This window comes from Schistocerca gregaria, chromosome 3 (genome assembly GCF_023897955.1).
Source record: "Schistocerca gregaria isolate iqSchGreg1 chromosome 3, iqSchGreg1.2, whole genome shotgun sequence".
Classification (NCBI taxonomy): domain Eukaryota; kingdom Metazoa; phylum Arthropoda; class Insecta; order Orthoptera; family Acrididae; genus Schistocerca; species Schistocerca gregaria.
In genome coordinates this window covers 248,252,324-248,279,987 of record NC_064922.1, presented here as the reverse complement: position 1 = coordinate 248,279,987, position 27,664 = coordinate 248,252,324, and the positions used below count along the sequence as shown (strand labels likewise).

At 41.3% G+C, this 27,664-nt stretch overlaps 1 protein-coding gene across 5 annotated transcripts in view; it reads right to left on the bottom strand.

The window, feature by feature from the left end:
- The window catches only part of LOC126356271 (macrophage colony-stimulating factor 1 receptor-like), a 276,453-nt gene that overhangs the window by 51,090 nt on the left and 197,699 nt on the right, over window positions 1–27,664 (bottom strand). For 4 of the 5 annotated variants that reach the window (XM_050007118.1, XM_050007121.1, XM_050007119.1 and 1 more), the window contains exons 12-15: window positions 17,070–17,236; window positions 11,277–11,352; window positions 7,184–7,252; window positions 6,163–6,257 (exon numbers count right to left, since the gene is read on the bottom strand). In XM_050007118.1, the coding sequence (XP_049863075.1) occupies window positions 6,163–6,257; window positions 7,184–7,252; window positions 11,277–11,352; window positions 17,070–17,236 (407 nt within the window). The remainder of the gene's footprint in view (window positions 1–6,162; window positions 6,258–7,183; window positions 7,253–11,276; window positions 11,353–17,069; window positions 17,237–27,664) is intronic. The other variant, XM_050007120.1, reaches the window with a different exon arrangement.

Here is a 27,664-nt window from a genome sequence, read left to right as displayed (position 1 = left end):
CATACTACCATGTGACCAAGTTCATTCTGCACCAAGAGCCTCCTCTTACTAATCCATTAACAGTTCTCCAAATAATTTTAAGGTAGGTAGTAACTGCAGTACATTTCTTCCCTTGGAGTGCAGTTCTCATGCTTAGAAGCACTTTCTTGCCTCAGAAAAACACATCTAAATCTGGCTTGATGTTTAATGGTAAAATTTGCTGCAAAAAAAGCTTTTTATAAATCTGAGATGATGTGCTGAAGCTATATACCGTGTGATCAAAAAGTCAGTATAAATTTGAAAACTGAATAAATCACAGAATAATGTAGATAGAGAGGTACAAATTGACACACATGCTTGGAATGACATGGGGTTTTATTAGAACCAAAAAAATACAAAAGTTCAAAAAATGTCCGACAGATGGTGCTTCATCTGATCAGAATAGCAATAATTAGCATAACGAAGTATGACAAAGCAAAGATGATGTTCTTTACAGGAAATGCTCAATATGTCCATCATCATTCCTCAACAATAGCTGTAGTCAAGTAATAATGCTGTGAACAGCACTGTAAAGCATGTCCGGAGTTATGGTGAGGCATTGGCGTCGGGTGTTGTCTTTCAGCATCTCTAGATATATCGGTCGATCACGATACACTTTTGACTTCAGGTAACCCCAAAGCCAATAATCGCATGGACTGAGGTCTGGGGACCTGGGAGGCCAAGCATGACGAAAGTGGCAGCTGAGCACATGATCATCACCAAACGACGTGCGCAAGAGATCTTTCACACGTCTAGCAATATGGGGTGGAGAGCCATCCTGCATAAACATCATACGTTCCAGCAGGTGTTTATCAGCCAAGCTGGGGATGATGCGATTCTGTAACATATCAGCATACCTCTCACCCATCACGGTAGCAGTTACAAAACCAGAATCACACATTTCCTCGAAGAAAAAAGGCCCGATAATGGTAGATGTGGTAAATCCAACCCATACAGTCACTTTCTCGTTGTGCAACGGAGTTTCCACGACAGTTCTAGGATTTTTGGTAGGCCAAATTCTGCAGTTGTGGGCGTCGACAGACCTTCGGAGCGTGAAATGAGCTTCGTCGGTCCACAACATGTTACTCAACCAGTCATCGTCTTCCGCCATCTTTTGAAATACCCACACTGCAAATGCCCTCCGCTTCACTAAATCGCCAGGTAACAGTCCATGATGCCGATGGATTTTGTACGGATGGCATCGGAGGGTATGCCTAAGTGACAACCAAACTGTAGTATATGGAATGCTGGTGCGACATCCGACTGCACAAGCACTGACTTTCCCATGCATAGACAACAGTCTCATTTCTTGCTGAACTGTCTCAGCAGCATTATGCCTTGTGCTCGGTCAACCACTACAGGTTCTATCGTCTAAACAACCCATGGCTTCGAACTTCAAAATCATTCTCGCCACAGCTGCATTTGTCAACGGACCTTTACCCATTTGAATCCCCTTCCTATGGTGATAGGATTGTAATGCTGAACTAGCACATTCCCCATTCTAATAATACAGCTTCACTAAAAGCACCTTTTCAGGTAACGTCAACAAGCTGTGGCTGCTGGCGCATCTGATTCTCTCTCTCATTACAGCTCCTTTTATACACGATTGTCGTGCGCAGTCACTAACATTTTGTTGATAAAACCCCATGTCATTCCAAGCACAGGTGTCAATCTTTACCTCTCTATCTACATTATTCTGTGGTTTATTAAGTTTTCAAATTTATACTGACTTTTTGATCACTCGGTATTTGCACATCAAGTATTTTGGGTTTTCAGTCTGCTTCTTCCATTTTATTTCTCCCACCACTTTGCATCTTATGGGTGGTGGTGTGGTGCTAGACAAGGTTTGGTACTGGGGTTAGTCTAAGACACCAAGTAGCTATGCAGACTGACTCATTTAAGACAACATCCGCATGCTTGGTGTGGACCAATGCTTACCAAACTGGTGATCCGTATTTTTCCATAGAAAAACTAATTCCCAGCAGAGTTGACTGGAGAAAATGGGGGTCTGGTGGCCACACATAACTTAGCAGCTTTCTCAAGATGTTTCTGCTGCAGATTTTTCCTTTAAAACCCATATGGTGCATTCTAAAACATATGGTGCGATCCAGAGTAATTCCCATATGTTTTGGTGTGTCACAGTTATGACTTTCTTAGTCTCTCCATTTAATATTCAGTTTTCTTTTGGCATCTCTGTTTCTTAAGTAGAAAACATATACTTGGGTCTTTCCTGGATTGGGCTTGAGATGGGTCAGATCATGATATTCTCCTAGCCTTTCAAGAGTGTTGCTTACTTTGACTTTTCTTCCTCAAAGCTACTGCCTTGGACCATCACAGCTGTGTCATCCACACAGATAAATTGCCTTTGACCTAGAAAATCTGGTTGATTATTCATATATATGATAGAGATTCAGTGACAACACACTGCCTTGAGGTAGTCCACTTTTCTGGTTTCCCTAGTGGCTCTTATTACCTTGCGACATTAAACAACCTCTTCTTCTATGGAGGATACCTCTGATTACAGTTGTCAGTCTGAAATTTTGTGCTATCTCATATAGCTTTGGATAAGTCTTTGGTGATTCACCATGTCCTACGCAGCATTGAGCTCTACAAAAACGTCACCAGTGATAAGCTTTTCTTATACCAATCTTCGAAGTTAAGAAACTGGTCCATCCACACTTGATGAAATCCTTGTCAGTATAATCAAAGACTGTATACAGGTGACACCAAAGAAAGGTAGGACAAAAAGTCTTTGGATCTTTATGTTCTTTACCCAGCTTGACATTAGCTCTAGCATGTTGTTTTCTCTACACTTCAGATATATGAGCAGATTTAACACACTCATTCATTGATTTAACCAACCACTTTATAGTTTTTGGTCCAAACTTATTCAGCTGCTCCCTTCTTATATCATCTGGGCCTGCAGTTCTGTTACTTTTCATTTGCGTTATGGCACTATCAACTCTATTGTTGTAAAAGGTAAGTTCAGAAAGTTATTTGCCTCAATGTATCATGAAAATTTCTTAATTTGTGGTTTCTTCTGGGTTTCACTGTTCTTAAATGTTTGGTGAGTTAATCATTTGGTGTTAAAAAAGGGGATTCCTCTAACAATTCTTTTAGGATCATTGCTTAGATTTTTAATTAGTTTACATGTTCCACTACTGTTTTGAGCCGTATCTAGGTTCCCTAAAAGATGTGGGCATTTTTACCTTTCCTTCTGTGATACATGTAATCAGCTCTTCACCTGCTTCAGTGGTGTCTTCAGCAAGTGGATCTCTTTTGCATTTGTCTTGACAGATCTTAAGTAGGCTAACTGTCTTCACTGAGACCAAACATGTATCGTGTTCTGCACCTATGAGGTATGTGTTTCTAAGAGATCTTTTTTGCTACGGCTACAAAATCCTCATACAATTTTGAAGTCACTTTAAGTTTTACAACTTCATTGTCAAATTCTTTGGAGAAACTTTCCCAGCATGCCATTCCGAAGTTGAGTCATCATTTAAAGTTAACTTCTTCTGGGATGATAATTCCAACTACTGCATATATTATGTGCTAAGTCATCAGTTTGATAACACCTCTAGGCCTCTGTGAGTCAAAATATACAATTATGTTGTGATTCAGTCTGCGGTTAGTCACCAAATTGTAAATTTCAAGTTGTTGATCAGAAAGGACTCAGTACTGAATGTGCACTGTAAATATGATGCCATTCTGCAAATCAGAGTGGGAGTGATGTTCAGGCTAGTAATATGCAAACTACATAGCTCCATTAGCTCCATAAATACAAGCTGACCACTGTAAAACACTAACACATAAAAAAAGGATGCACCATGAAGGAATTATCTGAATGGGATGGAAACTGATAGATGGAATGTACAGACAAACAAATGATTACAATTTCAGAAAAATTGGATGATTTTATTCAAGAGAAAGATCTTCACAAATTGGGCAACTCAATAATGCACTGGTCCACCTCCGGCCCTTATTCAAGCAGTTATGCAGCTTGGCACTGATTGACAGAGTTGTTGGATGTCCTCTTGAAGAATATTATGACAAATCCTGTCCAATTGGTGCGTTAGACTGGCAAAATCCCAAGCTGGTTGGAGTGCCTTGTCCACAATGCTTGAAACATTTTCATTTGGGGAAAAGCCCAGTGAACTTACTGGCAAATGTATGATTTGACAAGCACAAAGAAAACTCTCGCTGTGTGCACGTGGACGTTATCTTGCTGAAATGTAAGCCTAGGATGGCTTACCATGAAGGGCTACAAAATGTGGTTTAGAATATCACTGACGTACTGCTGTGTTGTAAGGATACCACAGATGGCAACCAAAGGTGTCGTGCTATTAAATGTAATGGCACCCCACACAATTATTACTCCTGGTTGTCGGGCCTTATGGTGGGTGACAGTCAGGGTGCTATCCCGCTGCTGTCCGGGGTGTCTCCAGACACATCTTGGCTGGTTATTGGGGCTCAATTAGAAGCAGGACTCATCACTAAAGACAATTCTACCCCAGTCAATGAGATTCCTGGCTGAATGTGCCTGACACCACAGTAGACGGGGTTATTGGAGTACAGAGGTCAATATTAGTTGGCATACAGGGTGCTGGGAACTCAGCCCACTTTCAGAGAGCCATATATTTAAGTTCCTTGTGGTCATTGAAGCACCAGTTGCATACTGGATTGCTGTTAATGAAAAATCCAGGGCTCTGAATGCCCCTCTGATGATTGCTTGGTCCTCACATTATGTCATCTCTGTAGGTCGGCTGCTTCCTTCTCAACACTGTTTGACCATGGTTTACCCATTCCTGCTAAGATTATCAAATAGTGACATCACTCCTGTTCAAATATCGCGCGATTTGGTAATTATTCTAACTTGCTTCTTTGAGCCCAGCTATAGGTCCTCGCTCAAATGCCGAAATCTGTGTGTAGTGTTTACACATCATTGACATGTCCCAAAGTTTACAATTTTCTGTTATCCATTGATACCTTATGAATATCAGTTTGTGACCAATTTCCATAACTCCTTCATAATGCTTTTTTTAGGTGTATTTCTGGTATCAATAAATGTGAGAAGAGATCAGGCTGACTTCTGCCTATTCTGTTCGTTATTTAACAAAGTGCTCACTAAATTAAGTAATGGAAGGAAGAGTGACACCAATAAAAGCAGGCACAGAGAGCAGAAAATCCAGGTCAGATACATTATAGTCTATATAATTTTCATATTCTAAGACAATTAACTTATTGCTTATTTTAATATGGTCCAACTACTATTAAATAGATTCTCATTATCTACATTTCTTACCTGATTGTTTTGCTTCCTACTGATTTATGATTACAAGAAATTCTAAAGTTGTCTGTGACTATCACATCCAGTACAATTTCCTTCATTAGGTGCAATTTCATTTTTAGTTCCACTTGGTCCTTCCATTTGTGTTTTTCATTTTTTTTCTTTTTTCTTTTTTTTTTCATTCTATAAGGATTGTTCTAGGAAAAACAATCAATTTCCCTTGCTTAATTTCACTAATATATGGCTTCTGTTATTTGTACTATCCAATCAAAAATTTTACTAATTCTAGGTTTTTTCCACTTTTGTTTTACCTTCCCATCCTAAATCTTTTAGTGAGGTGTACTGTTGTACACAGTCTCTGTAACCTTTCATAGCAATCTTCTACTTCTTCATCACAATGTGAGGAGAATGGCACAATGACTGAAGAATTTCTGTAAAATACTCTTTTTTACTTCAAAAAGGAATGGTAATAATGACCAAGCAAGAATAAGACATGAGACTTGCTGCAATCAGGACCATCCAGAATTTGATTTTCCTGTATTTATAAAGTAAATTTCATGGTAATTTCTTTGAGAAGGACATAGTGATTTAACTTGCACACAATTGTTCCATTCGAGCCAGTGCTTCATTGCTAACAACCTCAGTGTTGATAAGACATTAAATGCTAATCTTCCTTCCTTTAATTACTTCAAAAGCGACAGAATCATCACTTGATGGTTGATGAAACAACCAAAGGAGGTGCTGTGCCTTGTGAATAATCTAAGGTATTTGTAGTATTATTCTGTTTTAGAACAAGAAACAAAGTGAAATGATTATAAAAGTATGAAAGCTATTCCTGACCATTGTGACTTGCTTACCATACCCATTGCAATCTGCCGTGCAAAGGACAGTAGGTCTGAGGGCTTCAGAGCAACTTCAGTGTCTTCTTCTTGTGCTTCATTTGAGCTTAGTTCTGTTTATTTGTTAAGACATGATAAAATATTGCATTAGAATATAATAAACTTTATTTTCATTAAAATAAATTGAAAGAAATGTAACAACTAATCTAAGAAGAAGGTACTTTTTTAAAGCTTAAGATTTCAAAACCAACCTTGCAGAATTACATATCAATTAAATTATCTAATAATAAGAAAGAAGTATATCATATTATATTAGTGATTTTGGCATTACAATTGTATTTAATTTAAAAAATGCACTTGTGTTTTGTTGTTAATCCTTTTCATCAATTAGCATCAACCTGATTTCACCTTAAACTGGTCCTCATTCTTGCAGTATACAGTGTGCCATTTCTAAAAAGTTCCCCCGTTCGAAATTTTACATTACTCTTCCACCCCTTCAGGCTGATTGGAATGCAAAACCTGATCTAGCTTTTCCCCAATTAAGGTTTCCCATTGTTTTGCTAAATCTCTTGAAGTGTCTGTTCCTGGGAAAAAGCTTTTCCAGTGTCCTCCCTACCCTTGTTCACTTCCAAAATTTTGCTCTTTATCTAATAATATTAATACTGACAAGATGTTAAGCCATAACATAACTTCCATTTTGCTTGCTCCCTCATTAAATTATTCATACGACAAGTCCTCATAGCCATTTTTCATGACTGTTAGTTCTTCCTATCTCCCACTTTCTGCATCAGACTTTTTAAAGATTTAAAGTATTAAAGCAATGCTGTTATTCACATCACTATTATTGTCCTTGAATTATAAAATAAGCTATGCACATAATTGGAAAACAGTATGCCAATCGATATTTTATTGTAGTAGCTTTATTGCCTTCATCAGGCATTACTTTGCAATGTACTTGTAAATTTGGAAGAAATATGAAGTGAAAAGATATGATTTCTTACTTGCCTGTAAAATAATAGTGCAATTCAGTGCCACTTACCATTCTGCATGTCATACATGTGGTTATGGGCAATACATGCATTCTGATTATAGTATCCATCTGGAGTACCTGAAGAAAGATATTATTTGTAAGAAAATTGTATTTCATAGAAAAGCAGATGAAGCTTCCAAAGCACATTTCGCCACCCTAGCTACAGTTTGCATTAAAGTCATGTTGCAAGGGATGTTTTGTATAGTCTCAGCATATAATTCGATTTGTTTGAAGATAGGGCTAAAAAAGAAAGAGGAACTGTTGGGGACTTTTATAGCAAACCTCCAAAAAATCTTAATTGTTGAATGTTGCCAAAAATTAATCAAAGGAAGTAAAGAGTGGTCTCTCCCCATTTGAAATCTAAATGCTGGACAATATTGTAGCCTTCTGTTAGAAAGTTTGGCATATGAGAGAATTTTCCACAGTGAGCACTTTTGTTGGCTTTGAGTATTTGTAATATTAGTAATTTTCGCCTCACAAACATTAATATACGCTCAAAAGTAAATGCTTGATGGCCTAAAGTTATCGAACAATTGTAAAGTAAAAGAAATGAACCATTGCATAGCAGCGACAGAGTCTATTATTCTTTATCTTTGCCGTTTTTGCGCGGTGCCTGTAAATCTCTATGTTCATGTATCGGTTAACGGTATAAAAAAGAATGCTGTTGTTTCAAGACAAATGAGGATTTGGTGCCTCACCTTTTACTGCTTGTACTCTATGAAAGGCGGACGTGGACTTGCTGCGTTCTGCGACTGTATTTTATATTTTATGTGAAAATATTGAGTGAATATGCTAATTGTTATTTTTTTCAATCAGAAAACATGTAGTTTCTTGTAACTGATTGTGAACAGACAGCATCAACAGGACATTTTGACTATTATGTATAAAGTACTTAACCACAATGGTCATCTATTGTAATTTAATATGAAAAGGTATGTAGCAATAAAAAAAGTGTGTTAAAAATAAGTGTGCTTATTTTAGTAAATTAACCTTGATGATTTCCATATCCTTATTTACCTGAAGGATAATTATTTTGTGTTACTTCATCAACAGAAATTATGATCACGCTGATGGGCCAAATGCAGCGTGAGGCAGAAGGAACATTATCATTTTCCTGTTATTTCTGAACCAACTTTTTTTAATTGTGTATTATTGCATTCCTTTTAAAATCTATAAATCTTCTGGTCCCTTAGTGTTGATCTGGGTATGACTACATCACAAGTATAAAAATGCACAGAAATGATAATGTTTCTTCCAAACGATCTCAAATCAATATGTTGCTCTTATTCAGGTATATAATGCTCAACGTATGTTATTATAATACTGTAATCAATCCCTGATTCTGTTTCCAAGTGGCCCAACAAAATATTCATTTTTTCGGCATTTAAAAAAAAATCTTTTTATTTTCGTCCACTAAGAGCAACACTACATATTCTATGAAATTCTAACAAGAGAAGTACACACTTGTTATCCCTGTGTTACTTAGCGCTGAGTGCCCAACACAGTTAAAATGAGCTTAGTATGTTGAGCAAAGTGGGTTCCACATAGGAAAGTCTTAGGGAAAGTTACCTGTAGATGTTTGAATGGAGTTATTGCTCAGATGCACAGAATAACATATGCAAAATTAGGAAGCTCATTACCTTTAACCAATTAGGTAAAAGGAAGACCAGTACAAAATTCTTTCTCAAAAGTCTACCTGCAGTTCTAAGTACAGGGAATGGTACAGATAAAATAAACTATCAGTGCAACATATATAGCACCTTAGTATTGAGTTGTATCTATAATTTCTTGTGATTTATATCAGTTATTATTGGCTTTTACCTCTTGAGCTTAATACAATTAAAGAATATTTTTCAGCAACCATGTATCACTTTCATTTATAAAGCATCTTCTTGTTCATTATGGAAGTATGATGTACATAATAAGTCTCTACATTAGGCCGAAAACAGCATTTTTAAAATAAAACTGGCATTCAATTTACTTAATGGTGTTTTTGCCTCTTGTTCACATATTCTGAAGTCCACTGCCTTTTCCTCCTTTGTTCACAGAGGTTAAGGTTTTAATTGCAATAATTTATACATAATTGCTGCTGTGGAAGATGGGCCACACAGTAAAACATATCTTGTGGTTTAATTTTCTATTTATGAAAAAATAACTCAGAAATGTTGCAAACTACTAATTTAACATTATATAAGAAATAACCAACTGTTTATACACTGTATAACATCAACGTATGTGCATTTTAGCACACTTCATATCAGACATTTATGTCATTCAGCTAATAGGCACAAGAGCTGTAAATTTTATATTGTAATAGAATACACTACTGGTGACAGACTGGCTGGAAGAAAGGCAGTAAAAGTGGCAGTCAACGACAGTCTAGATACCTGCGGTAGCAGGGGCACACAGGATGGAAGGGTTGGACGAGAGTAGTTGTTTGGGGATGGAAAAAGACTTCATGCTGGTAGAGGGTTGAGAGAAGATTTCATGTAGGGACACAGTAAAGATGAGATGGTCTTTTTAGTTTCTGGGTGGTTTACAGCTGTGTAGGCAAAAGCTATAAATTTTGTTAGAGAAGTCTGTGTAGGACTTAAGCTGTTTTTGTGAAGCATTTTATACTGTTAACTCCAAAGATTTCACAAAGAACCTAGACAAAAGAAATAATAGGCAAAGAAAATGAACATTTTTCTTCATTCAGTGAAGTATTTGCAAAGCACTGAGTGCACTGGCTACCAGCTTGCTTGTACTTTTTTAGCTGGTAAAGGACTTATGTTTTATTTCAGATAAACTTTTTAATTTGAAACTATAAACTACAATGTTTTCTAGTTTAATCAGTCAACTCCACCTACTTACATTCATTTAATTCTGCTGTTAACAAGCTCTACAAGTTAACTACAGTATATGCATTTTAATTTCAAAAAGGGAACAGTTTTGCACTGGTTCAAGATCAAACACTATGTAGTTATTTTCAAGCCAAAGACGTTATCTCAAATGCAAATGTGAGATTAAGTTCTGCAACCAGGGTGTCAATTCACAGATGAAGTTATAACTTATTTGTTTAAGTGAGCATATTATAAAGGTTGCATGCTCCAAAAAATAATTCTGCAAGACAACAGAGAATGGAAATATACCAAATAAACCAATACCTTTGTGTTCAGGTCAATATACAAGATACTTCTGAGTGAAAAACATACCAAACTGAGCTTTGTGATTAGTCTATTTGATATGTTGAATTTATTATCCATCTGGATCCAACAAATTTTTTGTATAGTGTTTCATTTAGTGTGTGGCCATTAATGTCTACTGGTTGATCATTTTTGCTTGTTTGTAATCACATGATATGAGTGCTGGTGAGATTAAGATCAAACAAAGAATTAGTTGAAGGCCCCTTCAGCTATCATTCTGGTGTGTCGGGTAAGGTACAGTTGGGGGCCTTGAATGAATGAATGAACAATTGAGCAGCTCTTAAATGAGAGTCAAACCATGGCATGAAAGTGTACTACTATGAGAAAGCTGTTAACTTTCTCCGAAAGTACTGAAACCAATACATCTTATAGTATCATCAGTGTACTGAGGTCAAAATATATCAAAAGAAGATTAAATAGATTTTTGGAAAATCTGTTATTATACCAATATCTCACTCCAACTCTTGGATCTCACACTCTCAAAATTTACACTGCAATATAACACAAGCCCGTTTAAACAATATTATTCATTGCAGACTACACCATTATGGTTGAGGTGCTTGTTTAAGTGTGTAGTTATTGGGATATTCCTACATTTAGATCATGTTTTGTGCGGCTACATTTAATTTTTCATTTAAAATATAGATGTTGCCAGACCAGGAGGAGAAATTAAAGTTTTTTTTCTCAAATATAATGTATCAGTATAAAAATGCGAGTCATTTGTGTACTGGGAACATCTGAAACAACAAATATACTTTGTAAAATTTTAAAAGAAAGAAATTTTTAATTTTCTATGTTATAACAAGAGAAACAATAACATTAACTACAATTAAATCATGCAATTACATAATTGATAGCAAATCCAACAATAAAACATGTTGGCTCTATCTACAAATTTTCAGTTATGAATAAAATACCTGGAGTTGCAAGAAGCTGTGCGTATTTTATTTTATTGTCACAGCAGGATTCTCTCTGTGACACTGCTACCCAGGCCTGCAACATGAACATAAGGATATTTATAATTTAAAATCTTAAATTGCTTGAACTTGTATCAAATAAAAATAGCTACAGGATAATTTATCAGCTGAAGCAGTATCAGTATATGTGAATGATACACAAAATATTTCAAAAGCTAATATAATTGCAAACTCTAAAGCATTATGATGCATGTTCAGAAAGTAAGTGTACTGTGGTAATAACGGGCTGTTTTTTTTTCCTGAGTGTTGGCAACGCTGAGTGGTGGCCCAACAAAAAAGAGAGAGAGTGGTGGGGGGGATCTCAAGACCAGATCAAGCATTGCAAGAACACAGCGCTTGTCGTGCGCTAAATAATTGCATGGAAGACGGAGTAAGAAATACCCCCAAGTGGGAACCATGAACTGTAATCTGTTTCCTACTCATGGAAACATTAACACCTATCGAAATTTTTTCCTCGAAAGAAGAAGATTTAAGGCGAAGGTGTTACGAACAGAATGAGTGTGTTTAAGTGGTGTATGAAGTTTAGTGCAGACAGAACAAATGTTCATGGCGAATAGATAACTGGAAGAACTGTCACCATGACAGATGAGTTGCTGCAAAAATCGAGGAAACTGTTCATGAAGATCACTGACTGACAGTGGACAAAATTTCTGCCATGTTACCGCAACTCTCCAGAACTTTCTTATACAAGACACTCACAGAAACGCTGGGATACCGGCAACTGCGCACAAGATAACAGCTGACAGAGCAGTCAAAGAAAAATCCAGTCAGTTGCTTGAACGACCTGCCTTGGAAGGTGAGGATTTTCTGAGTTCTATTGTGCTGGAGATGAAATGTTGGTGGCCCATTACATGCCTGAGACAAAAATAGAAGTCATCACAACATGTCATACCAATTCCCCATCCGCTAAAAAACATTGAGAACCCAAAAAACTCCAAAGGAGGATTCACACAAAAGGAGGGGAATGCTGACAAGAGGAGTGCACCTGTTGAACGACAAGGCACATTTCACAAATCCTTGCCCAAAAGACGCTTTTGGACTCATTTGGTTGTGATGTTTTGAACAACCCCCCCCCCCCCCATACTCCTCTGACTTGGCACCTTTACGTAATCATATTTTCGCCTCCCTGAAGCCGCACGAGTGGAATTAAATTTTCAACTGACGAGCAGGTGCAGAAAGAGTTTCTGGAAATGGGAGAGGAGCTGCTGGTAGAGTTCAAGGATTGCATAAAGGAGCTTCTGCCACAGCTCACCACATGCATTGAATGGGATGGCGATTATGTGGAAAAATAGTCAACAAGTATCTTTTTTCAAATACACTTTTGTATTTAAAAATCTAGTACACTTACTTTCATAATTTGTTTTTCACATCCATACATAAAATGTCCAAATATTAGAGATTTCCATCTACCGTGCATGCTTGCTCAAATTCATCTGTGCACATAGTTCCATGAAACTCCGGCAATGTTGCTTTAATCGTTTGTCATGTTGAGAGCAACTACACTACTGGCCATTAAAATTGCTACACCAAGAAGAAATGCAGATGATAAACGGGTATTCATTGGACAAATATATTATACTAGAACTGACATGTGATTACATTTTCACACAATTTGGGTGCATAGATCCTAAGAAATCAGTACCGAGAACAACCACCTCTGGTAATAATAACTGCCTTGATACGCCTGGGCATTGAGTCAAACAGAGCTTGGATGGCGTGAACAGATACAGCTGTCCATGCAGCTTCAACACGGTACCACAGTTCACCAAGAGTAGTGACTGGCGTATTGTGACGAGCTAGTTGCTCGGCCACCATTGATCAGACGTTTTCAATTGGTGAGAGATCTGGAGAATGTGCTGGCCAGTGCAGCATTCGACATTTTCTGTATCCAGAAAGGCCCGTACAGGACCTGCAACATGCGGTAGTGCATTATCCTGCTGAAATGTAGGGTTTCGGAGGGACTGAATGAAGGGTACAGCCACGGGTCGTAACACATCTGAAATGTAACGTCCACTGTTCAAAGTGCCGTCAATACGAACAAGAGGTGACGGAGACGTGTAACCAATGGCACCCCATACCATCACGCTGGGTGATATGCCAGTATGGCGATGACAAATACATGCTTCCAATGTGCGTTCACCGCGATGTCGCCAAACACGGATGCGACCATCATGATGCTGTAAACAGAACCTTGATTCATCCGAAAAAGTGACGTTTTGCCATTCGTGCACCCAGGTTCGTCGTTGAGTACACCATCGCAGGCGCTCCTGTCTGTGATGCAGCGTCAAGGGTAACCGCAGCCATGGTCAGCTGATAGTCCATGCTGCTGCAAACGCCGTCGAACTGTTCGTGCAGAAGGTTGTTGTCTTGCAAACGTCCCCATCTGTTGACTCGGGGATCGAAACGTGGCTACACGATCCGTTACAGCCATGCGGATAAGATGCCTGTCATCTCGACTGCTAGTGATACGAGGCCGTTGGGATCCAACACGGCGTTCCGTATTACCCTCCTGAACCCACCGATTCCATATTCTGCTAACAGTCATTGGATCTCGACCAACGCGAGCAGCAGTTTCGCGACACGATAAACCACAGTCGCGATAGGCTACAATCCGACCTTTATCAAAGTCGGAAACGTGATGGTACGCATTTCTTCTCCTTACACGAGGCATCACAACAACGTTTCACCAGTCAACGCCGGTGAACTGCTGTTTGTGTATGAGAAATCGGTTGGAAACTTTCTTCATGTCAGCACGTTGTAGGTCGCGCCAACCTTGTGTGTATGCTCTGAAAAGGTAATCATTTGCGTATCACAGCATGTTCTTCCTGTCGGTTAAATTTCGCGTTTGTAACACGTCATCTTCATGGTGTAGCAATTTCAATGGTCAGTAGTCTATTTTCCATTATGTATCTTGCGCAGTTCAGAGAATAAAAATACAGGGTATTGACAAAGCCCCACTATCAATTCAAAAAATCGTAACTTGTAAACTATCAGAGATAGAGAAACGTGGTTTCTAAAACGTTAAGCATCCCTCAAAGACTTTTCTTTCGTCCTTTATTGCATATTTGACTTGGAGGGCATCAAAACGGCGGCAGACCAGGAGAAAATGTAGTGTGACAGCAGAGTTACCGATGCTGATATGGGTGGACATCACTGGCAGAAACGAGCACAACGAAGGGATTCAAAAACTTTAAACAGGCACATAGTGTCAAAGATTTTCCTCGGAGTGGACGTCCGCCAGTGTCTCAAACACGTGTTCACAGAGTACAAGCTGCATGTCGTCACAGCTTCTGAAGTCAATTCGTCGTGCATCACGAGAATTGCAGGAAGCAAGAACAACTCTCCATAAGCGGTTACCCCATTTTGCGTACCATGTGTTCATGGTCCAAGCACTGCAACAAAACGATAGTCCTGTGCTGCATGCACTCGCAAATTCCATGCTGGCCTCTACAGATACTGACAGTGAGTACCTGAATTAACACAATTTTGAAAAAAGAAGTCAAATGTTTTGTGAAACTATTTTTCTAAAAGTAAGAAATAAAACAAACTCTAGAAAATTTGACACATATCCTTTGCTGTGCGTGATTTAGAACTTCATTGAAAGGAACGTCAATTGTTTCTCTAATATGTTTTCTTTTTTTCTTTTGGACAAATCATTTCACAAAATATTTCACATATATTTTTCTCATTTTTTTATTCTCTATTTTCATATTTTGTTCAGTAAGCATGATCTTGTTGGCACCTATTTGTCTTGCTAGAGTCATCTGCTGTAGAAATGTCACACATGTAATACTTGATTCGAAGAAAGCCTTTTTGACAATTAAATATAACGCCAATGTTACCTTTTATGCGCGGAGTAGCTACTGCAGGCCTTGAAGAGATGAACTAATTGACACTTTATTTACCTAGCTAACAGCAGCTGTTCAGGAATTATTTCAGTTTTCCTTCAAATTCAAATATCTAGTTATGTTTTTCTTAATTTCCATGATTACTTTAAAGCAATGATTTTTTTTCCAAAACTGGGCGTCATGCTGGTCAGTTTCATGCCATATTTGTCCATTTATCATTCTCCATTTGGATATGAAAATTCTGACAAAAAAATTCCCTGAAATAAATTTTTTTTCTGAAGTACCCTGATTACTTTAATGGAAATAACCCCCCCTTTTATTTTATTTATTTTTTTTTTTTACAAAAGTAGGCCTCATTCTAGTCAATTGGTTCAATTTCCCGCTCTTCGTTTGGTTACGAAAATTCGGGCAAAAATCCATTGAGTAATTTACAGGGAGTCTTTGTTTTCGCACCACTCATCATTTGACCAAAAGGAGCCATTCTTCAGATGTAGCGACATTCTACATTTCTAACATGTAACTCGCCATAAATGTAGGATCTGGAGCTCCGAAAACAAACAGAACGCACTTGAATATACTCGTTGTTGCCCGAAGCTTCATGTTTGGTATAGCCTAATGTACGATCTGGTGATCGGCCCATTTTCTTCACAGAGAAAACAATAGAGAAGAGATGCAGCCGCCTGTCATCTTCCATGATGAATATGAACCACCCCTCCCCAACCCCCATCCATATTGGAGTTTCAACGAGCAGTATGTTCTGAATGAACCACTTCCTGAGAGGTAAATGGATCGTGATGGTCCCATCTCGTGGCCTCTACACTGTTCCATTGTCACACTATTAGAGTTCTTTGTGTCTGGTTACAAAAAAATGGTTCAAATGGCTCTGAGCACTATGGGACTTAACATCTGAGGTCATCAGTCCCCTAGAACTTAGAACTACTAAAACTAACCTAAGGACATCACACACATCCATGCCCGAGGCAGGATTCGAACCTGCGACCGTAGCGGTCGCGCGGTTCCAGACTGTAGCGCCTAGAACCGCTCGGCCACTGTCTGGTTACAGCAAGAATGAAATGTACACAACACCAGTCAATGACATTGTTATCTTTCGTGCAAGAGTCAACGAAGCTATGAGGACTGTTGATGCTGCAATGCTGACTTATACATGGGCAGAACTGTAATACTGCCTTGTGTTCTTCAAATGGCAAGTGGGTCATCCACTGAAATTCTTGCATAACAGAAAAAACAGATATATACTAAACGTTTCATAACAAACCACGATGCTCTCTCTCTAATATTTTCCAAGTTATGATTTTTTGAAATAACAGCAAGACTTTATGGAAAATCGTCTTGATTAGAAGTGTACAAATTGTGTTGAAGTATTTCCTGTTCATATATCGAATACTTGCCATATTTCATCAGCATGACGTGTTAAGTGTCATCATGGGTGATGAGGGTGCAAATTTCAAATTCTAATGAAGTAATACTTAACTAGTATCACTACAGTCTCAGTGTATTAGTCTTATTGGCTACCACTCGCAAGAAAACGCTTTTGGTAAACTGTTCGTCCACTGTCATTGAGTTGATCAGTTTTGATGAAACCTGTCTGTGCATAAGGATAGTGTTCAACATCGAAAATCAGTCACTAATATGCCACAGCTAATTGTTTATCAGAAATGACAGCAGCTTCGTTCCTTGTGTGTCAGATATCTTAAGTAGCTGCCTTACAATAAAAGTGATGACTGAAGTAGAATATGAGAGAAGGTCTATCTCTAGTGTAGCGTTTCACAAACTTGAACACATATAAGTCAAATAATATCTACGAAGTGTGCTTCTCCCAATCACAGCCTAAGCAGGCTGAAAGAAACTAAGGAAGAGAACTCGCCCTGCGCAGGAAGTGCAGCAAGTCTCCGAGTTCGCAGTACTCGACGATGAGGCGCGTGGGGCTGGTGACGCAGCCCACCATGGACACGATGTGCGGGTGCCGGCCTACGCACTTCATCAGTTCGATCTCGCGCTCGAACTGGCGGACGTCCTCTGGCGACGGGTCATCTGCGGAGTAAGCAGAGTTGCACAGTCACCGTCAGCAGTTATGATTCTGTTAACAAAAATGGACGTCACAATTGCTCTTATGGAGCACTTAAAAAAATCAAATCTTGTGGCACTATTAGCTGGAAGACCCCAAGGGATCAGTCCAACTAGCTGATCAAAATTGTCTTTATTCACATACAAATTTTTACCCTGTGAAGTTAAATGTTGTCTACTGAGCATAACTTATAACGCAAGTGGTGTGGTGAGTGCACATCTACCAGCCATGGTTTACATTAGCTGGCATCTGACTTTAAGATCCAAAGTTGCGATCTTGATGCGATAAGTGCTGTCTGCAGCCAGTGTCTGTAAAAAATCACTTTAATATCTTTATCTCCTGGAGAAATCACGCAAAAATCAGAAGTTCAGCTTTGGTAGAAATCTGTATATCGTTTAAGCATGTGATCAGGATGAATATGGATGAAATGGCGTAAAACAGCATAGCAAATAACGGGAAAGACGAGAGGAAAGAAATGAACCAAATGAGTTGTTGAAATGAGGACGGATTGGTCGGAACATAGCGTCAAAGTGGAAGGGAAAGTAAATTGGAGCAGCAAGTACACACCGACCAATATGCCAGAGATCAACGACAGAGAAGAAAACTGGAGGGTTATCAGTGGAGTGAAAAAAAAGGATCCTGAAGATCTCGGAGAGCGGGAGAGAAGAAAGGATGAAGAGATTCCGAGAGGAGAAGAAGAAAACATTCCGTGAAGGAGCTATGCAGGCTCCTACAGTGGCTGTAATACACTACTGGCCATTAAAATTGCTACACCACGAAGATAACGTGCTACAGACGCGAAATTTAACTGACAGGAAGAACATGCTGTGATATGCAAATGATTAGCTTTCCAGAGCATTCACATAAGTTTGGCGCCGGTGGCCACACCTACAACGTGCTGACATGAAGAAAGCTTCCAACCGATTTCTCATACACAAACAGCAGTTGACCAGCGCTGACTGGTGAAAAGTTGTTGTGATGCCTCATGTAAGGAGGAGAAATGCGTACCATCACGTTTCCGACTTTCATAAATTTCGGATTGTAGCCTATCGCGATTGCGATTTATCGTGTCGCGACATTGCTGCTCGCGTTGGTCGAGATCCAATGACTGTTAGCAGAATATGGAATCGGTGGGTTCAGGAGGGTAATACGGAACGCCGTGCTGGATCCCAACGGCTTCGTATCACTAGCAGCAGAGATGACAGGCATCTTATCCACATGTCTGTAACGGATCGTGCAGCCACGTCTCGATCCCTGAGTCAGCAGATGAGGACGTCTGCAAGACAACAACCATCTGCACGAACAGTTCGACGACGTTTGCTGCAGCATGGACTATCAGCTCGGAGACCATGGCTGCGGTTACCCTTGACGCTGCATCACAGACAGGAGCGCCTGCGATGGTGTACTCAACCTGGGTGCACAAATGGCAAAAGACAGTTTTTCGGATGAATCCAGGTTCTGTCTACATTATCATTATGGTCGCATCTTTGTTTGGCGACATCGTGGTAAACGCACATTGGAAGCGTGTATTCGTCATCGCCATACTGGCGTATCACCCGGCGTGATGGTGTGGAGTGCCATTGGTTACACGTTTCAGTCACCTCTTGTTCGCATTGACGGCACTTTGAACAGTGGAAGTTACATTTAAGATGTGGCTTTACCCTTCATTCGATCCCTGTGAAACCCTACATTTCAGCAGGATAATGCACGACCGCATGTTGCATGTCCTGTACGGGCCTTTCTGGATACAGAAAATGTTCGACTGCTGCCCTGGCCAGCACATTCTCCAGATCTCCCACCAATTCAAATCGTTTGGTCAATGGTGGCCGAACAACTAGCTCGTCACAATACGCCGGTCACTTCTCTTGATGAACTGTGGTATCGTGTTGAAGCTGCATGAGCAGCGGTACCTATACACGCCATCCAAGCTCTGTTTGACTCAATGTCCAGGCGTATCAAGGCCGTTTTTACGGCCAGAGGTGGTTGTTGTGGGTACTGATTTCTCAGGATCTATGCACCCAAATTGCGTGAAAATGCAATCATATGTCATTTCTAGTATGATATATATGTCCAATGAATACCCGTTTATCATCTGCATTTTTTTCTTGGTGTAGCAATTTTAATGACCAGTAGTGGAGAAGAAGACTGCTGGTGTTGCACATCTGGTACTGTCTTATACTGAGCATCATCGATATGAAAGAAGAATTGACGCTCAGAAGTAATGAATGCTTAAAAGTTTCATGAAGTGCCTTATTGGCACGTTCCATTTCTATAATGGTACTTACTGGTACAAACTCTGTGTCAGTTTTTAAAAGTAGCATTCGGCTGCACTGTTAACTATTTTCCTCGCTTCACTTCGAATTCTAACCAACCATCACCTCCTCCAAGGAGCAGTAGGTATGTCGTTGGACTCAGAGCTGTTTGTCTGCGGATTTTAAAACCATGGGCGTCAGCAGAAATTTATCGTGGGAGGGGGGTTAAGACACTAAAACTGCCATTTTTTATGTATCAGCATCGACATGTGTCCTGCCACAAGAACAAAATTTTATAGATGACGCAGAAAAAAACACACACCCCAGAGAACTGACGGTTACCATTGATTTTGAGAATTCTTAGTGAATAAAATCTTTGCACTCCCGATTCCAGGGAAGGGAGGCGGAGAGGCCCGTCAAGTGGTACTCTTTCTGTCCTCCTTGTGTGAAGCCTAAATCTGAAACAACCATCTCCATCAGCACAACATAATATTCACTATCTACTACAACATGTAACGACTACTGAAATGTACGTACGTACTGTTTGAGCTGTAAAGTTGGCAGAAGCCAGACATAAATCACTAATGGTCCAAAGTCTTCAGAGTACTACCAACTTAAGCTGCATTTACATCTGCCTGCCTTGTGCCTAGTCGTTTTATGCATGTGCTTGTACCACACGAAAATAGATGCGTACGAGGATTAGAACTTAAAAATAGTGGCAACTACTTATTCACAACGATAAAAAAGAGTTACATGTTTTCACTTGTTACTGTCCTTCAAAGTAGTCACCAGCCTTGTGTAGAACCCGTTACCAGCGATGTGGAAGGCGTAGTATACCGATAGCAGAGTCTGTTCTGTTGATGGTAAGAATGGAGCAGTCTAAAGTTGTGGTGATTCGCGTGTACGACTGTGATGGTGTTATCCTAATTCAATACGTTCCTCCACGGCAGACCGTCAATGCACAGTATTATTGTTCGTTTTTGGAGCATCATCTGCGACCAGCTTTGCGAAAGAAGCGGCGACACTTTCTCCGAAACCCACCCATCATTTTGCACGACAATGCGCGGGCGCATACAGCGCAAGGTGTGGCTGCTTTGTTGGGTCGATGGGACTGCGATATACTGTACCAACCATTATACTCCCCGTACTGAAGTCCTTGTGACTTTGATTTGATTCCGAAGGTGAAGGAACCACTTCGTGGCATTCGCTTCAGAACTGTTCCAGAGATTCGACAGGCAGTAGACCGCTCCATTCGCACTGTCAACAGAACAGGCTCTACTAATGGTGTACTACGCCTTCCTCACCGCTGGCAACGGGTTCTACACAACGCTGGTGACTATTTTGAAGGACAGTAACAGGTGCAAACATGTAACTCTTTTGTATCGGTTGTAAATAAATAGTTGCCACTATTTAAGTTCCACCCCTCATACATGCGTCTTTCTAGTCTGCACCCGAGTGATTCCATTCTCACCTAGAAAGAAGCACCCTCACCATTCTAGTGATGAAGTTGCAGTTGCACGTTAGATCTACATCTACATCCATACTCCGCAAGCCACCTGACGGTGTGTGGCGGAGGGTACCCTGAGTACCTCTATCGGTTCTCCCTTCTATTGCAGTCACGTATTGTACGTGGAAAGAAGGATTGTCGGTATGCTACTGTGTGGGCTCTAATCTCTCTGATTTTATCTTCATGGTCTCTTCGCGAGATATACGTAGGAGGGAGCAATATACTGCTTGACTCTTTGGTGAAGGTATGTTCTCGAAACTTTAACAAAAGCCCGTACCGAGCTACTGAGCGTCTCTCCTGCAGAGTCTTCCACTGGAGTTTATCTGTCATCTCCGTAACGCTTTCGCAATTACTAAATGATCCTGTAACGAAGCGCACTGCTCTCCGTTGGATCTTCTCTATCTCTTCTATCAACCATACCTGGTGCGGATCCCACACTGCTGAGCAGTATTCAAGCATTGGGCGAACAAGCGTACTGTAACCTACTTCCTTTGTTGTCGGATAGCATTTCCTTAGGATTCTTCCAATGAATCTCAGTCTGGCATCTGCTTTACCGACGATCAACTTTATATGATCATTCCATTTTAAATCACTCCTAATGAGTACTCCCAGATAATTTATGGAATTAACTGCTTCCAGTTGCTGACCTGCTATTTTGTAGCTAAATGATAAGGGACCTATCTTTCTATGTATTCGCATCACATTACACTTGTCTACATTGAGATTCAACTGCCACTCCGTGCACCATGCGTCAATTCGCTGCAGATCCTCCTGCATTTCAGTACAATTTTCCATTGTTGCAACCTCTCGATACACCACAGCATCATCTGCAAAAAGCCTCAGTGAACTTCCGATGTCATCCACCATGTGCCCGTGTGGCCTGCCAGTGAGCAGTGAGTTTGTTTATCCTAACCAGGTGTGGCGCTGATGTTCACCAGCGAGACTACAGCATAAACATGCACTCTAAAGGCAGGCTGAGGATCAACTAACATTACTTATAGGGAGTACTGTGAGAAACAAAATCACTTACTATGTTCTTAACATTTGCAATGAACACATCAAAAATATGCAATTACGTATATTTCGTTTCTCTCACAGAGCCTGCGGTCATAATTGAAGTGGCCCTTTCAGGGCAAGAACTCACTCCCAGGTAAACATGGAGCATAACATTTATTAATAACAACTAAAATCACGGTTCTCTGTTCCAGAGCAACTTGAGTTACACACAAGAAAAAGTCACAACATATTCTGGTGGCTAAGGGAACTGTCTCTGTTCGGACACTTAAAGTAGTCTAATGTCGGCCCCCGGTAGCTGAATGGTGAGCGTGACGGATTCTCAGTCCTCTGGGCCCGGGTTCTATTCCCGGCTGGGTCGGGGAATTTTCTCCGGCCAGGGACCGGGTGTTGTGCTGTCCTCATCATCATCCTATCACCCTCATCGACAGCAGGTCACCGAAGTGGCGTCAAATTGAAAGACCGGCACCCGGCGAACGGTCTGCCCGAAAGTGGGCCCTAGCCATACGAATGAGAATAAAATAAATAAAGTAGTCTAATCAAGGATTGCAACTATTTCTCGTAGAAGACAATTTCACTGAGCCGAAACAGGTAAAAGCCTGTGCCTAGAAGGACCACAGTTTGAGGACGCCTGTCCCAGAACTCAACAAAGTAACAAGCTGTGATAGCAAAGAACGTGTGTCAGAGCTTTGTGAAGCCATGTCATAGTGTAGTGAAGACATGGACGCCCAGCGAATCGAAGTAGGGTCCATTGGCGGCGCTCCCTGGCTGGTGAGGGCCTGAGAGAGTTTCAGCTGCCGGGCACTGGCTGTGCAACTTCTTAAGCGGAATGCCGTCGGAAGAATCTGTCGCCTATTTGCGGCCACGTGATAGGGCGGAAGAAAATAGGTCCATGCTTGCTGCGTCTGCTATATTTGAGTCGACGTTAGTTGATCCCTGATAGTTGTAATGGGCAGAGTGCGGTAGTTTCGCGCATCTACCTCAACCAATAGCGTAATGCAATTTTGTAAACGTCTCCATGGTAACGCCCCAGTGTTGTCGCAGCTCTACAGACGGTTATTGTTTCCGCTTGCAGCCGTTAGCGCTTCGCAGTTGGAAGTTGGCAACAGTGCTGCAAGCTGTCAGGAATCTTTCTCCGCCGCCTCTACTGTAGGGGTCCGTAAACTGAGTGACATGGCGCAGTGGTTAGCACACTGGACGCGCATTCGGGAGGACGACGGTTCAAACCTGCGAGCGTCCACCCAGATTCAGGTTTTCCGTGATTTTCCCGAATCGCTTAAGGCAAACGCCGGTGTGACTCCTTCGACAGGACAAAGCCGATTTCCTTCCGCATTCTTGACACAGTCCGAGCTTGTGCTCTGTTTCTAATGACCTCGATGTGGATGGGAGGCTGAGCCCAATCTTCCTTCCCTCTTCCTTTCCTAGGCTCCTAACAGCTCGCGTATCGGCTACTGGTGGTGCTATCCTGCTATTTTTATGGGTTATTTGCCCAGAATTATGAATTCTAAACGCAATAAAACTTTGTACCATCAGAAAAATGCTCCTATCGGAACACAAAAAAGGGATTATGTTTTTGTTTATTTAAAAGACTCTGACTGGAAAATGGGGTACCAGCTGGCTCATTCTACCTTCCACACCACCTTTAAAACGTTCACCAAAAATTTTAGCATGCGAACATATTCGCGCTTTTTAAACATGAAACTCACCTCAAACTCCCACAACCTCACCTAACTGTAACTCACTCACAACCAGTAGTTCCCTGTAAATCATTCATACTCATCCGCTCTCAGCTGTCCATTGTCACTCATTCATTCAGCCCAACTCATTGTCATTATCGCTTTGTGCCTCTCTATCATTGTCTCCTGTGTAACAGCGAGAGTCCCCTTCGATCTGTCCTACTACTGCAGTCTCCTCTCACTTACTGCTAATATCTCATTCCTTCCTTCCTACTGCTTCTGTCTCTTCTCACTGTCACTATTTCTCTCTTTCTCATTGTCGCTGTCTTATAATCGGTCTCTCATTATCAACGTCTGTCACTCACTTTCTCTTTGTTCTCCCCTCCCCCCACCCCCACACCTGCCTGGCACTATCTCCTCCAGTCTTTTCCTAGCACTGTTCTGTCACTGTCAGTTATGTTCCACTGCCACAGTGTCCCTCTCTCTCACGCTGCCAGTCTCCCCCTTGCTCTTTCTATAACACAACCACTATCTACTATCTTCCAGTACATATTACTTACCAAGCGAGGTGGCGCAGTGGTTATCAGATTGGACTCGCCTTCGGGAGGACGACAGTTCGATCCCGCGTCCGGCCATACTGATTTAGGTTTTCCGTGATTTCCCTAAATCGCTCCAGGCAATTGCTTGGATGGTTCCTTTGAAAGGGCGCAGCCAACTTCCTTCCCCGTCCTTCTTCCCCTACCCGATGAGACTGATGACCTCGCTGTTTGGTCTCCCCCCCCCCCCCCTCCCCAAATAAAAAAAAATTGCTTTCCCATTTATTTGCCACTGCCACTGTCTTCTTCTCTTTCAGACAGAAAAACGCGAATATATTCATACGCCAAAATTTTAGGAAAGGTTCTGAGGCAGGTAGAATGACGCAACTGGTACCCCACTTTTCAGTCAGGGTCTTTTAAATAAAAAGGAATATATTCGCATTTTTTTGTGCTCTGACAGGTGCATTTTTCCGCTGGTTCCCTTCTTTTCCATGCTACAGTAGGGCATGAAATTCATACGAATAGAGATTTTGACAGTGCATTTGAAATAACACGGACCTAATTTAATAGCCCAGACCGGATTTATTTGTAAATAAGTTCTGCAAGTGCTTGAGTATTACTACATGGGTTTCCCAGATGATTATGGAGACACTTGACAGCACACTTCTCCGTTCTACGTCGCCTATCCGGGTAAGCTACGCTTTCGCCTCACACCGGATTATACGTGCATATTTTAAGTGTACAAGTGGGGCGACTTTGAAACTCTGCATCTCGGAAATAGATAAAGATATGAAGAAAATTTTCAGGTTGTTCTAGATGGGATCTTAGGAGTACAGCCATTTTCTGTGAACAGCTGTCTCGGAATCAGCGGCTGGGTTTTGGTACCCAAAAAACAAGTTTTGTGGAGGAGAAGAGGAGTCAACATTGATTTTCTATTGCCGAGGAGAGCGGAGCACTGCAAACAGCACAGTCGGTTCACAACGAGGGCTCCCTAGTTCTTGGTTGGCTGAAGCCATAAAGCTGGTCGACTGCAGGCCACGAGTACTTTGTGTTTGTACTGCGCGAGGAACGTGCAGCTCGTTGCCCCTTTACAGATGTGTTCCATGAGACTGACAATGTATAGGGTTTCGGTAGGCAGAGCTTGCTACGCCTCACAGCTCACAGCACACAGAAAATTTAGTCGGGACGTTGTGAACAAACTATAACTCCTATGGTAACGTCGCAACTTGACTCTTAAACATCAGACGCCAGCTAATACAAATCAGGTTATAATGAGATGGCTGCCAGCAGTGTTGTGTTGTACAGACAAGTACAGTATCTGATCAAAAGTATCCGGACACCTATTAGTGGATATTAATATGGGGTAAGTCCACGCATCCCCTTCATGACGGCTTGAACTCTGCAGGGGGTACTTTCAATGACTTTTCTGAATGTCTGTGGAGGAATGGCAGTTCATTCTTCCCCAAGAGCCGCAACAAAAGGTAGTGGTGATGGGTACTGGGATCTGGAGTGAAGTCCACGATCAAACTCATCCCAAAGGTGTTCCATTGGATTCAGGTCGGGACTCTGGGCAGGCTAATCCATTTCAGAAATGTTGTTGTGCAGAAACCAATGCCTCTCATCTGCTGCCTTATTGCAGGGTGCACTGCCATCCTGATACACTCATCGTTTCTGGGCTGTTCTTCTACAGTATGCTGTAAAATGTGCTCATATCCTTCGACATCTAGCGTTTAATTAAGTACAGTAAGGGGACCACACCCAGAGAATGAAAACACCACCATACTGTAACACCACTTTTATGTATTTCCCTGTTGGCGTTACATATGACGGCAGATAACGATCTCCAGACATTCATCAAACCAAAACCCTTCCGCCAAATTGCCACAGTGTACATAGCGCGATTCATGACTCCAAATCACTCGTTTGGAGTCATCCACTGTCCAGCGCCTTCGTTCTCTACACGATCTCAAGCGTCACTTAGCACTGAGTACAGAAATGTGTGGCTTGCCAGGAGCTGCTCAACGATTGTAGCCAGTGTTTCTTACTCCATACTCACAGTCAGTGTGCTAACTGGACTGCTGGTGATTCGTTATACTGATTTCGTGCGACATTGTATGCGGTACCACATATCGATACCATCCCACTGGGAAAGTCGGCAACGGAACTGCAAGTTTCCATCAAACGTTGATAGAGGTCGTGCGGGACCTGGCGGACCCAATGGAGCGTGCCCGCTGAGCCACGCCTCCAGCAGCTCGGAACCACGAGCGCTCTCTGCAACCACAATATGGGATGGCTGGTGACCGCCAGACCACCCAGTCGCGCTGGGAGCCTCTTCACTACGTGACGGTACGCAGACACCGCCTGGTCGCAGCTCTCACACCCCCTTTCCTGCTTCTGTTCAGAGAGCCTTATCCTTGTGAGCAATGAGCGCTAGATTTTATTTCTTGCAATATTTGTAATGAGTCTTCATTCCCTTCGAGAAATATAAGTTAATTATATCTCCCGTTTATTGTGTTAAGTTGTTTGTTAAGCTTCTACTTCTATCCAGCCTTCCTACGACGGCAGTCGCTGCTCCACTCTGTAGCCCACCTTTCGTTACCATTATACAGGGCGGTCCATTGATCGTGATCGGGCCAAATATCTTACGAAATAAGCATCAAACGAAAAAACTACAAAGAACGAAACTGGGAAAGGGGGAAACCAGATGGCGCTACTGTCGGCCCGCTAGGTGGCGCTGCCATAGGTCAAACGGATATCAACTGCGTTTTTTAAATAGGAACCCCCATTTTTTATTACATATTCATGTAGTACGTAAAGAAATATGAATGTTTTAGTTGGACTACTTTTTTCGATTTGTGATGGACGGCGCTGTAATACAAACGTATAAGTCCGTGGTTTCACATAACATTCCACCAGTGCGGACGGTATTTGCTTCGTGATACATTGCTCGTGTTAAAATGGACCGTTGCGGAAAAGGTGGATATCGTGTTGATGTATGGCTATTGTGATGAAAGTGCCAAACGGGCGTGTGCTATGTATGCTGCTCGGTATCCTGGGCGACATCATCCAAGTGTCCGGACCGTTCGCCGGATAGTTACGTTATTTAAGGAAAAAGGAAGTGTTCAGCCACATATGAAACGTCAACCACGACCTGCAACAAATGATGATGCCCAAGTAGGTGTTTTAGCTGCTTTCGTGGCTAATCCGCACATCAGTAGCAGACAAATTGCGAAAATCGGGAATCTCAAAAACGTCGGTGTTTTTTTTGGCGACGACTTTGAACGTCGTGTACAGTTCTGCCACTGGGCACAAGAGAAACAGATTTTTTGCACGCGTTCTATTTAGCGACGAAGCGTCATTCACCAACAGCGGTAACGTAAACCGGCATATTATGCAATATTGGGCAACG